At 48.1% G+C, this 11,847-nt stretch overlaps 1 protein-coding gene across 1 annotated transcript in view; it reads right to left on the bottom strand.

Annotated features, from left to right (window-relative positions):
* The window catches only part of EDA (ectodysplasin A), a 108,129-nt gene that overhangs the window by 30,954 nt on the left and 65,328 nt on the right, over nucleotides 1–11,847 (bottom strand). The window contains exons 2-3 of the mRNA XM_009326676.1: nucleotides 6,057–6,388; nucleotides 1,864–1,969 (exon numbers count right to left, since the gene is read on the bottom strand). Coding sequence (XP_009324951.1) covers nucleotides 1,864–1,969; nucleotides 6,057–6,388 — 438 coding nt within the window. The remainder of the gene's footprint in view (nucleotides 1–1,863; nucleotides 1,970–6,056; nucleotides 6,389–11,847) is intronic.

Raw genomic sequence — 11,847 nt, forward strand, 5'->3', positions numbered from 1 at the left:
CCTGGCGTAAATACGGACCTGGGCTTTTCTTCCATAGGAAAGCGCGTGAGCTCTTCCAGGAGCTTGACACGGGAGGCAGTCCTCACGTCTCAGCGTAGCTGGACAATCATGAAAAGACAGCACTGGAAATAAAATTCCTCATACTGAAATCAGGCAGGATTCAAGCTGGGGGAAGGAACTGAAAGTGAAGTTAGTTTTAATTATTTTGGTATTTATTACTTAAGTTCTCAACAAGTGTTGAGAGTGGTTTTGGTGCAATAAAGCTGTCACAGTACTTAATCTAAGTTATGCTCTACCTAAGGATTTTGGCGCCGTTCTTAGAAGAATGACCTCAAGCACGAGATATAATTTTGGCAGGGTTCATTTTCCATTTTAAAGCACCCTTCGGACATCCGGGGGCTTCAGAGGACACCTGCGGCGTGAAGGGCCAGCCGTTGGGCACACAGAGCGCAGCTCCTGGAGAGCCCCTGGGAATCACCACCACGGCCGAGGGGTCGCACGCCATCAGCCACGGAAGAGACGTGCTCCTTGTCGCCCCCCTCCCCGTCCCTTCCACGCAGTGCTCTCGGCTGCCACGACCCCGCTGCGTGAGCGGCTTCAAAACCCCAGTAAACTGAAGTTCCCACGGCTGTATCTCGTGCATCAGGGAGGGCTGCAAGGCTGTCCTCTCCCAGTCTTTCAGGCAGAACGCTTTATCTAATCCTGGCAGTATCTCCCACACCTCACCCACAATCAGTCGCTGCAGTCCCTCACCCTGCAGCGCCGTAACTGACCCTCGCAGCCCGGCTCTTGCTCCCACCGCTGCATCCTCCGCACCAGCTCAGCGCCGTCGCAGCCATCAGGAAGGCCCTCCGTCTCCCAGAACTTCCCAGATTAAAGATTAAAATACTTTAAGAAAAAACCCTATCAGACAGCTGCAAATTGTAATATTTAGTACTCGCGTAAGGCGCATGTACAACGGATCATGGCATGGCCCATCCCATCATGGAGTGGGTGGTGGGACCGTCCACGTAGGGGAGGCACGTTGTCAGACACCAAGTCCAAAACCAACCAGAAGGTCTGAAACAAAGAGACCAGATACAAGAGAAGGGCTTTGGCATCTGAGCGTAGCAGAGCAGGACACGTAGAGGACGATGCTCTCGCCAAGGGATGGTGACGGCAAAGGGAAGCAGCAGCTGCCACCCTGCGGACCACGAGGACAGACAGCACTGCCACACCAGGGAGGTCTCGGGCTATCACCCAGCACCAGGGCCACCGAGGAAGCCTGACGCCCCTGGGATTTGTATCACACACGCTCGTTTTATATTTATCAAATCACAGATCTATCATTTTGAATTTTTTGTAACTCTACGCTCTCTTAATACAAGCTCTGTGCAACTCTGACTTCCCTTCACATGGGCTTTGAACCCACCTGAGACCCTCCACTGCACTGCGAAACCCTGTTAGAACCCAGTTACCGTTTTATGATGCAGATGTTCAAGCTGTTTGTCAGACTACGAATAGCTACTTGATGATTTTAAGCAGAGACAGGCGTACAGGTATGTAAGTACAAATTATAGCCTTAAATGAGCACAGAGCCCCACTATTGAGAAGAGGAGTCAGGGACGAAATTACTAATCAGCGTTAATTTGCACAAAATCACTCGACCTACAGTTGCAGAAATCAGAACTACTGGAATTCCTCATCTGGAAGGCAATCAAAATCAGATAGAAACTATTAAAAGCCACGGATGCCAATTTCTTTTTTTCCCACATACGGAATTCTATACCATGATCATAACCACGATCTGAAAAAAACCGTCAGTCTTCTGCTCGTCTGTGCGAAGACGAGAAGCAGAGCAGTGAGGAAGAAAGCGGGACTCACCGTCTGGCCCTTCGCTGCCTTTACTCCTTTTATTTCGACGGACACGTCTACCTTCTTCTCCAACGTGCAGCTTTTCTTCAGGGTGAAAGAAGTTCAGCAAGGCCAGCTGGAAGAAGGAGGACAAGTTTAAGCATCTTTGGCAAGGATGGCTTAGCGGAGCAGAGAGATTGGAGCCTGAATGCCAAGTCCTTTCCATCAGGGATAGCTCTGCTGAGCCAGGGGGAAGATGCGAGATGGCTGCTCATGGAGGCCCAGCTCATCCCAAGGGGAACCCGCAAGGAGCTGTGTCCCCTTGGATGCAGTCTAGGACTTGGGAAAACTCAAGCTGAAGGGTTTCGGCAGGGAGAAGCAACCCCCCGGGGCACGGGGGGCTGCAGGGACAGGGACACAGGCGGCATCAAGGGAGATCTATAGCTGGAAATAATCAAACGCCCCAAATGCCGATGCGTTCATTTCTAATTATTCTCTGCAAAACTTGCTCAATCCTGAGCTCTTTCACCAGTATTACTCACTGCCAGTAAGTTTTTCCTCTCTCAAGCTCTCTTCTGCAAGCCTCATTAGCTACTGAGATTCAAAGGTCTTCAGGGACCTTTAAATCCAATTCAGTATACCTCATAAATTAACACTTTAAACCTAGAGCGAGTACATCTTTATAACATGATTTTTGCCAAGAGGCAAAAATTTTATGTAGTGACCTCTTATTCATGAAAAAAATAGTTGCTGCATTAAAAACTCTTTGACAGTTATTAAATCAACATCCCTACCCAGAAACTGGAATTTTGGTTTAGAAACTTCACCAGTCCTCCCAGTTACCCCAGGGTGTGGCGGCTCATCAGCAGTGGCATTTTCCCCAGCTATTTCCACTTCCTAAAATAAGGAATTTCACAAAAGATTAATTAGGGGCCAAACACCTTGTTCAGCATGTTACCGTGCCCACCAACAACCAGGGCTGCTCTGACCAGGACGGGGTTTTCTTTACGCTGAAGAAGCCTGATCACAGTTACTTAAGCCATAAATACACACACAAGCCAAATACAGCCTAAGACAAGAACAAAGAGGCTTCAAAAAAGCAGCAAAAAAAGGTTATCAAGTGCGTTATTGTTCTGAGAACAAAACCCGTGTCATCGAAAGCATCTTTGAAATAGCAGAGAAGAATAAACTCCTTTTAAGAATTGCTAGTTAAAAGAGTGGCTCGTTAAGCTACAGGCTGTAAAATTCCCTATCAAAAGTAATAATCACTAAAGGTCTCTTTGCTTTTGACATGCCCCGGGGCTCTCGCCTCCCCTCTCCCACCCCTCGGAGCGCAGGGGGACACAGCCCTCTGCTCCGCGCACGAACGCCTATTCCCGAATTATTTCCCATGGACACGCTCTTCTTCCAGCCTAATTACTCCAACAAGCCCCAGTGCAGCCTCATGAATGGGATTTGGGAAACCAAAGGGTTTCCCCCCCAAAAAAAACCCCCAAGGGTTTCCCAAATTCCCAAGCCGCTGCTATTTAATTCCGCCTGTGCGCAGGCGGGTCTGTGTTTACCGCAATCCCTGATGTTTTGTCATCGCAACGACGTCGTGTCCGAAAGGACCCCGAAACGCTGCGGGGTGGCCTGGGACCACCTCCCCGCAGCCTCACCACACGCGCAGTTATACCTGTAAAAGTCGTTAAGGAGCAGCGACAAGTAAAAGCCAGCACGTGTCTGCCCAGGGAACGTCACGGCGTCGGACGGAGAACCGACGGCTCTCATTTACAACAAGTCTGAGTGAGTGGAGGGAACAAGGGGCACAGCTCCCCTCCGCCCGCCTTCCCGAACCTCCTCCATCCCACCACGCTGACCCAGACACGGAGCACAGGAGCAGGGTGCTCCTGCGGGCGCCGCCAGCACCTTCCCCTACACAGCGAAGGGGCATCCCTTGCACCCCTGGGCAAGGGATGAGCAAAAAGTGAAGGGTTTTTTTTAAACTACTTATTTAAATCAAGTTGAAACATTGTAGAACTAATTAAGGAACAAATTGCATCATAATTCAGGTTAAAACTTCAATGAAATCATCAGCGCTGCTTTTGAATGCTGTTATTACTTGGCTCTCTTATTTGAGCTTTACAAAACATGACTAAGTAGAAGCACGGAAAATAAAGCGGCGGGGAACCAGCCCGTGAAGATGTGCAACTTCCCACCCCAAATGACCCTGCTGACTTTGGCCAGGCGACACACGAGCTGCTTCCAGCGCTGAGGCTAAACCCGACATTTTTCATCTTGAGAAGATTTGGTAACAGCACAACCCTAATTGTGTCAAAACAAACAGGTTTCCTTTCCCTGCTATTACAAATACAATTTTAATGCCACATCCACAGTTTTGAAAAGCTGCAGCGTAATATTAAGCTCACCCCACGCCACCTCCTCCTCCACATCTGGGCACCGACACAGAAATTAGTAATAAATACACTGGGGTGATGATATTTTTTCCTGCCAGGTATAAGCCGGATCCTCGCATGCCACCCTCCCACCCATGCTGTAAAGAAACAGAACTACTAGTGGGCTTGGAATAATTCAGAGAAGAATTTCATCTGAAAAATCGTAAGGATTTGGAACGGATGAGACACCCCGATTTCTCATTTTGATTGATGGGTTTTGTCAGTTTCAGTGAAACAATCAAAATTTCTTAAGTGCCTTGAAAGCTTTTCACAATCTGAACAAAACCATTTAAGCCTCAGAAGGGGAAATACGAGAGATTGACACAATACGTTTATTTTCCTGGACAGTTAATCAGACTAACCTTTCTATTCACAAAACTCGCGTCAACGGGGCTCTAAGCATGCTTTGGTCAGCGTTAATAGAATGTGAAACCTTAGATTAAAAAAAAAGGCAAATAAAACACAAACTCAAATTACGGCTACCAAAGCACATCACCCAGCCACTGCACCCAGCCGGACCTTCCTCCTCCTCCTCCTCCTCCCACCACGGATGCAGCGAGAGCCATCGGCACGGTCCCAGCCCTCCGTTGCTGCTTCCACAAAACCGATGCTGGAAAGCAACGAAATCCAGACCGACCCCCTCCCCCTGCCCTGTCCCCTTCACCGGGCTCCTCCTGAGCCCCCCAGGCAGCAGCTCGGCTCCGCCGTGTCCCCTCCGGAGCCAGGGGACGTTTCCAGAAGCCACCTCCCCAGCGCTGCCGCCGGGCAGGTCCGGCGGCACGGCACGGCACTGCACGCTCTCACTGGAATTGTCACAGGCACCGATGGCTTGTGCCACCCGTGTCACCTGCAGCATCTTCCGCGCCCCCTCTCGTCCTCGGAGGAGGCTCTTCAGATCATGAACGTGGTGTGCAAAGCTATTTTTTTCGGCTGGGAGAACATACATTCAACACTGATGAGCTTTTTTTTTTTTTTTTTTAAAAATAAAAACAATTGCTCAAACCTTCATAGGATCACAGGATGGTTTGGGTTGGAAGGGACCTTTAGAGCCCATCTACTCCATCCCCCCCGCCATGGCAGGGACATCTTCCACTAGATCAGGTTGCTGAAAGCCCCGTCCAGCCTGACCTTGAACACTTCCAATGATGGGGCATCCACAGCTCCTCTGGGCAACCTGTTTCAGCGTCTCGCCACTCTCGTCACAAAAAGTTTCTTTCATATGTCCAGACTAAACCTACCCTCCTTCAGTTTAAAACTGTTGCCCCTGATCCTGTCACCACAGGCCTTGGTAAAAAGTCTCTCTCCATCCTTCTTATAAGCCCCTCTATGTATTGAAAGGCCGTAAGAAGGTCTCCCTGGAGCCTCCTCTTCTCCAGGCCCAACAGCCCCAACTCTGCTACTCTGTTCTCACCCAGGTTTTATTCTTATATCACGCTTATCACTGATCAGTCAGAAAAATACTAAATATTGGCTAAAAGTAATCTACCCATTAATCACCGTCTTTCTAACAAGACCACATCAGAAAGAGAAATGACAGTGAGAGTAAATGACTGAAACATAAATTTTACTTAGAAAAAACCCAACAGAAAAAGCTTGTGACGGAAATGGTGACCACACCAGCTAGGAGCACACGCTGCTTTCAGACCAACCCCCCCGAAAACAAGCTTTCCTGAGGAAGTAACACACCAGTCCTCCACGCTTAGCCTGGTAACGGACACAACCGGCGCGAGCAAAAAGATAAAGAGAGGAGTTTGTCCGAGGGACTACTTCCGTGGCACTTTTAATTACGCAAGCAATGGCATTTAACTTATGGTGACCAGCGTACAGGGGTTCAAAGAGGCCCACTTCTGGACGGACGGAGCGGCTCAGGATCACCCTCCGGAGCTCAGTGGCAGGGCAAAGGGCGGCCAAGCTGCTTGCTGGGTGCAGGGCATTGCTGAGCCCCACTCGGCTGCGAGCTCCCACGCCGATGAAGGCGAAGCTTCTCTCCGATGACTCAAGGGGTCCGTTGTTCCAGGGGCCGCAGCTGCGGGAGGTCGGGGGATGCTCGGCCGCCGGGGTCAGCCCGTGAAGGGCTGCGCTGTCCGGCTGGGGACCGGTGGCTGGCACAGCTGCGCCGGCTGGAAGAGCAAGCGATGCTTTTTCCATTCACCACCCCCTGAGATATGATTAATGTATTCACTCGCAGCTCTTGGACCCTGCAGCTTTTGGTCTGGACATAAGGGCGCATGTTGTTGTGCCTTAAATTAAACTCATTTACTCCCTGTTATTTGGTGTGGCCGCAATGAGGGAGAGGATTTGCAGAGCAGAACGAGCAGATGTTTGCCACCCATCTAGCAAAATATGATGCAGCCACACAGACAGATGCAAAAGGAGAAATAACCTCCAGTGAAATGCTGCTGGCTGGACACTAGCGCAGCATTACGACATGGAGGTCACTGAAAGCAACACTTCACACGTCTGAAAAACACGCTGAGTGGCAAGGACGGCTTCTGCGGGCTCCCTTCCTGCGTGGGGAGCAAAGCAGCGGGGCTGGGCAAGCGTCTGGGATGACCCACTGTGGCCATTCCCACGGCTGAACACTTCCCAGCATTTTAAAAACACCCAGAAACATTTTGCACAAGTATCAGTTGCATCCTTTTAGGAAAATGTGGAGCAAACACGCTTGCAGGGCATTTGCCCTCTAAGCTCGGGTGCCCCACGTTCGTCCCCCTAATCGCGGCTTGTGATTTGGAGGTGCAAGACCTGAATCTTTGCTGGATTTGGGAGATGAGATGCTGGAGCTGGCGGAGCAGGACCATGAGTGCGGGGGGATGATTAGGTGGGGTGCGGTGCAAACACATCAGGAATGGCCGAGCCCCCTGCACCAGCAACGCAGCCGGAGCAGGGCAGGGCTTTGCTGGGGCACCCCGGCTGCAGCATCCATCCCTTCTGTGGAGGTCTGAAAGAAATCACTCTCCTGGTCCATCATTTCACTGAAACTCCTCATCCTCAAAGTCACAGAGAATTGATTCCCTCAGCCTCTGCGCTTGCAGAGCGAGAATATTTTTGAGGAGCCCAGCAAGCACATACCTGCTCCCAAAAAAGAAGTCGTATTTTCTCTGCAGTTACGCAACAGCGACAGAAAAGTTTGGCACAATCACCATTTCCCTCCTCCCCCAGCCTAAAGCCCTCAAATTACCTTAATTTTAGAAACACCATGTAAACCCATTACGACTCCATACTTTTAATCAAGAAAATCACTATAGGATGCGAAAAGGTCAAAAAGCCAGGAGGGGAAAAATCCCAGGGGAAACCGTACCTCAAAATAACCTGTGAAACAATAGTAAAGGCATGCCTCACCAGAATGAATCCGTTCTATCTTGGTTTCTCTCAGCAAAATAAAGAAAAACAAAGCCATGCATACAAAAGCACTGATTTTCTCTGCAGCCACATGCAGAACCCACTCTGGAAACGCGGAACAAAGCTGCTCTGGGATGTCAAGGGAGCACAGGGGGAACCCCCAAAACAACGTAGCCTGCAGTCACTCAGAAACTCATCTGGTTTGTAAGGACAGACGTTCCACACTCTACAGAAGTAAGAATAAAGAGACATGTAAATATATATAATTTTTTTTTTTTTTTAAGGTACCATAAAATAAGAAGCTTTCTTCAAGCTATGAAACCCAAATGTACCACGGAGTTATGGCTGGATATACAAACCACGCGCAATAAGAAAAACAATGCTGGGATGCTGAAGTAACTGTTATGGTTTTCATATTTAATTGCATCCCTCTGCAAATGCCTTAAATAACACACGTCCCTCAGAAACACTTCATAGGAATGAAGATCCACTGGACACCAAGGGAATGTATTTCCAATGGTCAAACAGCTTGAAAGGGAGAGAAGTGGAAAAATATAACCCGCCCTATGCAATTACGGACAAATGGCACATTTTTTCCTTAGGCAAAGCCAAGTCGGTACGAAGAACTATTATCTTCTTCCCGATTAACTGCAGAATTGGGGAAAGCACGCAAGTGTTCAGGTGCACGAGCCCTTTTCAGTGAAAAGTGCATTCTTGCAGTGTCTTTCAGAGCATATTTATCACTAACAAAACCCCCAAAGACTTCTCCGCGTGCTGTTTTACAAAGTTGGCTTCCAATTAATGATGAGAAAGCTAGACCAGCCAGCTTTAGACCTAACCAATAAAACCCACGCTCTCCTACAGCACAATAACCTTAAAGCACCAGAGAAAAAAGCAGCATGAAATCGTCCTCTTGCATTATTGTTTAATGGTGTTGTTGAAGTCAAATTCCCTCATCATTTGCAATTTTGGAGATCATTAGTGTGAGAAGGCTAATAACGAGCCTAAGCTCTGTAGAGGCATTCTTTGCAAGCAATACTGTTGTTTTTCTGGCGCTCTGAAGTTCAGCCGTCGGAGGTTGCGGTTCGGAGTAGCAGCTACTTGAATATCAGCCCCATTGTCCTCCATCAGAAATTCGCCTCTGGTAACACGTGGTGTAAAAGAAATTAAGCAGAATATTTATTTTCAAACAGACTAGAAAGAAGCTTGGGCAGTAGCTTTGCTTTATTGACAGAAAACCCCATTCAACATATTTTAAGCCTTGTTTTTGTCAGCGTAACTTTTTCCTCATAAAAGTGCAAGAAGCAAAAGAGTAAACAATTCCCATTTCAGCACGACAAGAATTTATACACGATGTCTTGTCTGCAAGACAAGCTATAGCCCTGAATGCAAAACTCTTGTAACATGATCTATGCCATCAGCCAGAACGTGGTCAAAGACAGCGATGGACAGACTGGAGATTATACTTTCTATAAGCCGTAATTCTCATAACCCATCTTCCTCCCCCAAATCTGGTGTTTTCAGCCCAGCTCGGCTGCGTGCATCCTTTCCAGGGGTCTGGAGTAGGTTACACACCGTCCTCTGCAAACCCTTCCACCGGCTTTTTTTCTGCGTGAAAGCTCAAGTATGGTCCTCTCCTTCAAGACTGCCCCGAACTACTCTTGTCCCTATTGCTTCATCACACTCATCGCTCCATCACCCCTCCGGCTCCCAACGCCAGCCACATCCCTGCTCTGGCCAGCTATTCACCCTGAAGCCCGAGGTCCCAGGGGCACGAACCATCAGCTTTGAGTTGATACGAAACCCAGCACAATTCCCCCTCATTCTGACCTGCACGCAAGGATCCTCACTGAGGCTTTTAGACCCAATGGTGACCTTTAAAAGCTTTTTCCACCCAAAGCTTTGAGGCAAAGCAATTCTATAATCTAGAGAATAAAAGCACCAGTGATGCCAAGGAGCTTATCTAAAGCCAGGTGGGAAGATTGGGTGGAAGGAGGGACTGCGCTATGCCTCCAGGCAGGAGCTGTAACAGCAGAGCCACCTCTGTCCCAATACTCATGAGGAGCTTCATAACGAGTGACGACCAAGGAGCCAAGCAAGTAGCTGACCATTAGAAAACAGAAATGACCTTGGTCTCATAGATGGAGGTGGACCAGGTAATGTCATGGACCAGTGGCACTGCATCAGCTACTGCCAGCCGGCAGGAACGCCCGTCTCGGTAAATCTACGGCCCTTAACATGCCACCACCGCTATTAAGAAGCAGATTTGAGATGCTTTCGATCTGCCAAGCATTTCTGTCCTTGGGTTGAAAAGCCTTTCCAACGAGGACTGCGCAATCCCAGTTTTCAGAAGGCCAGTGAGTCATGCTCCTGGGTCTTCTAGGCACTGCAGTAACAGAAAATCATTAGAGAACAATAAGAGAGGAGGGAGTATATTTTTCTTAAGTTTTTATTGGCATTTTAACTTCATTACCCAGGAAAGCCACTGTATTTTTCAGCACAGAACATTAAATCTGATTGCCAGTTATCAGTTCAAGCCTCATTACAAAGAGACGAAGACAGTGAATTAATTGCCATTGGAGGATATAACGCAACTCTTGAACTTTCCTTCAGAACCGAATCCTTCCCAGAAACTTTCGTCTCTCTTCCTCCTTTTCATGGGTTACAGAGCTTTAAGTAGTAGTCCTAGATCTACGACAGTGGCCATCTTTTCGCATATGGCAAACTCCCACAGTTAGAGCTACCAAGCTTTTACTGCCAAAATTGATAACCTGTCCCAACGAAGGGAAACCAGAACACAGACTAAATGTTATAAAATTTCATTTGAACTTCAGTAGTAAAGTGGCTAGATCAAACTAACACACCAAATGCCACACCATTTTCCAGAAGCAAGCATATCTCTAAAACAAAAGCATTTTTTCCCTTACCTAAAGACCCTCAAAATCAGGAGCAGGTCACTCTCTTAACATCTACTACAGGGAGCAAATTCCAGCAATGCAGGCAGGAAGGCGAGTTAAAGCTGTACACCTATTAAACTACTACTGCAACTGCCCAGCTCATGATATAAGACATTACTTCCCAATATGAAGTGCCTCACCACCTATTTCCAACAACAGAATGCTGTCTCTCGGTGGTTTCTCTATGTCAAGTCTAGAGGCTTTGGACAGCTGATCAAGCCAGCTTCTGCGCATTCCCTAAATTTAGCTTAGTTCAATATGCAACGTACCAAGTATTTATATTTCCACCACTGATTCATTTCTACTTTTCCAACTGTTAACTGTTCTTTGTGAAGGATCAGATCAGCATCAGCTCTACTCCTTCCATATGTTTCTCTGTTAATCACAGACCCCACAGACACACAAAAATAAGCTTTCATAGCAACATGCTTTAAATCCTCCAGGTTGAACCCCAGCAATCGCAGCCCACTGGACAGCAAGGCACAAGGTATGCCCTTCCACCCTCTCGTTTCGGTGATCCTACCATCCAACAGGACTTTCTGCTGAGTTTGGAGTCCAAGTCTTCTCCGGTCACCACTCTGTCTTGGCCCGGGGGTATACAATATTTATTATCCAGGCTATGGCTGCTCTTCCATATTTTCAGCTGCTGGTACACGTAGCCTAGAGGGAGCGTTTCACCCATGCAAAAGCCTCAGCCACAGTAATTAAAGCACGAGCTCCACAGACGCTGCTGAGGAGACAAAACCCGAGGCTCAAGTCAGAGCTGCAGGCTAAACGCAAGATGGAAGCAGTTCTAAGGGCCAACACTGATACCGAGCCGCGTTGGAGAATAACTCCTCGTGGTATTACTTTCACGATTTCCCTTAGGAGCCACATCTGGGCTGTGGGTCAAGGGAATGAGAGGTGCCAATGTCCACGTACAACATCCCCTGCTTCCACCTGGAAGCAGGGAGTGCTGACCATGGGTGCAGGTCTTCACTGCACACATGGATGACTACCCAAGGATTTCACCCTGGCACGTCTAAACCAGAAGTCAACCATGGGAGGAGAGACTTCACTGAACAATGCTATGAACAGTGGTGTTTTCTGCACTTTTTAAAAAAAGAACAGGAAATAAAAGTGTAAGTGAAGGGAAAACCTGATCCAGCTCAATATACTACTTGCTTTTTACTTTCTGTCAACTCAGGGAACCTGAAGCAAATGCACTTAAACCCTGACAAGTAAGAACACGGCTGAGGCAGCAGGCAGATGGATTTGCTTTTCATGGGAGAAGGGAAGAG

The sequence above is a fragment of the Pygoscelis adeliae genome, unplaced genomic scaffold (genome assembly GCF_000699105.1).
Source record: "Pygoscelis adeliae isolate BGI_AS28 unplaced genomic scaffold, ASM69910v1 Scaffold216, whole genome shotgun sequence".
NCBI classification, from domain to species: Eukaryota; Metazoa; Chordata; class Aves; order Sphenisciformes; family Spheniscidae; genus Pygoscelis; species Pygoscelis adeliae.